The 4,148-nt window shown below is 42.6% G+C and overlaps 1 protein-coding gene across 1 annotated transcript; it reads right to left on the bottom strand.

The window, feature by feature from the left end:
* Nucleotides 1–584: 584 nt before the first annotated feature.
* Nucleotides 585–3,071, bottom strand: LOC122275002 (9-cis-epoxycarotenoid dioxygenase NCED2, chloroplastic). Its single transcript, XM_043083897.1, has one exon. It carries the CDS (start codon nt 2,787–2,789, stop codon nt 966–968), a length of 1,824 nt encoding a protein of 607 aa, XP_042939831.1. The 5' UTR covers nt 2,790–3,071; the 3' UTR covers nt 585–965.
* Nucleotides 3,072–4,148: the final 1,077 nt, after the last annotated feature.

Genomic DNA, 4,148 nt, shown 5'->3' on the forward strand with positions numbered 1-4,148 from the left:
TAGCTAGCTAGCTAGGAACTCACGACAATAGAAGCTTATGGTAATTTTTCTATTCAGGTAATTGTGCCATGGCGCCTCGTCAACTCAGGTATCCAATGGCAGTACTGGGATGACAATGACAATACGTACTGTACCACTTTCCACAAAATGGACAAAGTTAGTGTTTTCACTGCACATGCAACAGAGGTACGACCAGTGGTACTTCAGTAGTTTTTAAGGAACACTATGTGATTAGTAACTATGTATATATATATATATATACGGTGAATTGAAATTGTAATTTTATTATATCTTTTAAATTTATTTTATAAATAAAATTAATTTTATAATATAATGAACTGCATCGTACCATATTAATTTTTGAGATTATTTTTATATAATCTGTCTATCGACTAAAGTATTTTTGATATGGTATATATATGTATTTGATAGAATTAGGATGCAAAACTGAAGATTATAGGAGTACTATTGGCATGATATTCATAATATATAACCAACACCCCCCGCCCCCCCTCCTCACAAAAACAATATGTAAAAAATTTGCAGCAAAATTCAAATTCCATGGCAGAACATCCACATAAGTATTAAGCAAAACCTGATGTTGTGCATAATTATTACGTACAAGTGGGAGTAACAAGATCAGGAAGATCTAACAGGTAGAGATGATCTCCATACCACGCACGTACAGAAAATGAATCTAAAAGGAAATTAAAAGTACAGAAACCAGCTGAGCTCGAAATCTACCTACGAGGCAAAAAGCTACAAGCTGGGTCCCGAAAGAAAGTACCTAATAAAACTAAAATGGGAGTAGGGTTTTTAACGTTGAAGGAGAATCCGGGGACCAGTCTCCAAGCATCCCTCTGGTGAAATTCTCCCCCTTCTTAATTGGATTGTACTCAAACTTACTAATTAAAAACAAATTAAGGAAACGAGAAAACGTCATCCCCCACCACCCATGTGTATTCTTATGCCTGATTTTTCAAATCGTTTGATTCAATAAACGTGCCATGAAAACCGTACGGCACCCTCGAAGGTAGCTTTACTGATGCTTCTAGCCGTAAATTCATGGCGTTCACAATCTGGAGCTCGGATTTCCATGTCCTCTCGTCGTGGACAAAAGCGAGAATATACCCATCATCTTCCTTTTCTGAATTGGGGTCTCTTGGCAAGAAAAATGGCTCCCCACCATATCTTCTATCGCCGTAAATATACTTTTTTACGTCGCCTGTTGAAAAATCGACCTTGGCGAAGCCGGATACCTTAGGCCACGGTTCAGCAATGGCGAGGTAACCGTACCTTGTTTTCCTCCCGAGCTTGTTCCGGTTCACCATCCCGACCTCTAAGTTCACCTGCTCGGATTCCGAAATTATCGGTCGGCGGGTGGACTCTCCAGTCTTCAAATTAAGTCTGATCTCAGAAAGCACACTCTTCAAGCTCTCATCGCATTCATTGAAGATGGAATCCGGAGGTGTCATGCATGACCCGATCACCACCACCTCATCTGACTCCGGCTCCTCCCAAGCATTCCACAAGTGAAAGCAAAAGGTGTCTGGGGACTCAACCCAGATAATATCCGAGGCATTACGGGCATTCTTCGCTAGAATTCCGAACTGGGATTTCTTGTTCTTGTCATACATCACGGGAGAGCCACCTCTAATCATTTCCTGGAGCTTGAACACCATTTGTTGGTCTGGAATCACCACGAAATTCTCAGTGATTGCGAAGTCATGCATCATGGTAGGCACCGGCACTGGAATTTCAACGTCCGGGGACTTCTTTCCATCCTGAGAGAACCTGAAATACTTGAGATACGGCTTCTGGATGACATCGTAGCTGAGAGCAAAGAGTTCTTTGGTAACAGGGTCGACCTTCGGATGAGCAATCATAGTGGAGTGAAGTTGGTTATCAAAATTGTATCGGCCTACAGTTTCGAGGTCACCCAAGGAAGAGATTCGGACCTGATATGGCAAATCGTCCTCCGACATGGCGAGCAGTCTGTCATTGAAGTACACTAATCCAGCGTTGGCGACTCCGGTACCCTGGTTGTGGTCGACTAACCCGAAAAGCCCTCGAGCGTAGAATAAAAGAAGGCGCGCGACACCAGAGTGTCCGTGGAGCTCACCTATGGCCTTTGGGAAGACCGGGCGGCCGAGTTCTCGCTCTTGGACCAGTCTTTGAGTCTCGGTGAACCGGCATGCGTAGCTGACGGAGCCGCCACTGATGGTGACTGCATGAACCATGCCGTCACCGTCGAACAAGTGGTGGCCAGCAACGGGTTCAAATAGAGGGTTGGCTCCGTTGCGGAGGTACACGCCATTAATGCATTCTGGGATTGTGCCAGTGATCGGAAGTGAGTGCCGAACGGGCTGTTCAGGTACCGGAGCGAAGTTCCCGGCTATCTGAACTCTTGGGTCGGCAGTTTTCGGAAGTGATTGTTGGCTCTCGCGTGAGAGCAACGCGCCTTCTGCCATGTCCAAGGCCACGGCCGCAGCTCTTTGTAGTAAATTCCACTGTGGACTTTGTTGGGTTTTGGGTTCGACGGTGGTGTCTTTTTTGGTAATTACAGGCTGTTGGTACCCCTGCTGTTTTGGGAAATGAAGCACCGAAGGAGAGTTTAAAGCGCAGTGAATGCGAATGTTGACTCTACTACTGTTATGCTTCTTCTTCAAGGAGACGGACCTTGATGGAAAGCCCAAATCCACTAGTGATGAAGAGGAAGACATAGATGTGTAAAGCATTTGGGCTCTAGCCCAACTACTAGAGCTGGGTGGAGATAAAGCAGCAGCCATGGCTTTGGGTGTTTTCTCTCTCAGTCGAGTGAAGGCGAGAGAGTTTCTCAATTGGCTCGTTTTGGAGAGGGAGAGAGACAGAGACAGAGACAGAGACAGAGAGGAAAAGAGAGAGTTTTGGAGAGAACGAGAGGGAAAAGAGGTTATAAATAGAGAATTGGAATTTGGGAGGGTGGAGAAAGCGAAGGTTTTGTTTTGGTATGGTCCACCTCAGACATGTAAGAGAAGACCACGTGGTAGTTTTGTGGAAACACTTGGGGATTGACATTAAGGACTGAAGGGGGGAGAGAGAGAGAGAGAGAGAGTTTTGAGGGTATGTAACTGGGGGGCGTCCTATAATTAAGGACCAATAGGAAGTCGAAACAGAGTGAGAGTCACAAAAAGGAGGGTGGAAAATAAGGAAGCGAGCAACTCAACTCTTATAATTGGGTTATACCAAATATATATCTTTATATATTTCCATGTTAAGTCCTAGCACCGCGTTTCTACCTCTTATTGGGAATTCATGAGTCACATTCCCACCCACATGGCTGTCTTTCTACTACTCCCTTTCAAGCCACGAAATCTTCGTCACATCATGATCATCACTACTTGCCCCCACAATTACCTCACGCTCACCCTCACACACCGCACAGACTATGATCCTCCTCACTCCTCAGTTATGAGCCCCCGTTTTTTTTTTATCAAAAAAAAATACTGGTTTTTTCTCCATCAACATCCATGGTCATTTGGTCCCCTTTCTCTCTGCCTAGGCCATTCCAAGATACTTCAAATATTAGGTTTTAACATACGCATGTAGCATTCTTTACCGAACCGACCCGCCCCAAAAAGTATTCCGACCTAATCAGATGCATTCCGTTTACTTAATACCCGACCCGACAATAATTTTGAAACCGAGTTCCAAATATATATATATATATATATTTCGGTGCATGTAAATATATATATTATACTTACAATGTGTTAGGAAGAAAATCAAATAGAGAACTTTCTAAAAATATGTCACGTGTCTATTTGTTTTAAAGGCAGATTATTTTTATATTAGGAAAATTTGTCTCTCCCTGTGAATAAAATGACCAATGCAAATTATAAAACATTCCCACCAAGCAAAACTCTTTTAAGAAATTTCTCATTTCTTAATACTAATGAATAGATATGAAAGTTTTGCACAATTTTTCTTGTCTTGTACTTAATAGGATGATGTAAAAAATGTAAATTAATTTGCTAAAACTGTTGATTGACTTCAATGACTTTGGCTACATTTTCTAAAAGAAGAAGAAATCCATTGGATATAGTGATTGGAAATTAGTAGCAACTTGATTTTTTCCAATTGTTCCTACAACCAACTTCCGTGTCGAT

This window comes from Carya illinoinensis, chromosome 9 (genome assembly GCF_018687715.1).
Source record: "Carya illinoinensis cultivar Pawnee chromosome 9, C.illinoinensisPawnee_v1, whole genome shotgun sequence".
NCBI lineage: Eukaryota > Viridiplantae > Streptophyta > Magnoliopsida > Fagales > Juglandaceae > Carya > Carya illinoinensis.

Excerpts from the sequence above, each read along its gene's own strand:
- LOC122275002 (XM_043083897.1), bottom strand. The coding sequence starts at position 2,789 with ATGGCTGCTGCTTTATCTCCACCCAGCTCTAGTAGTTGGGCTAGAGCC.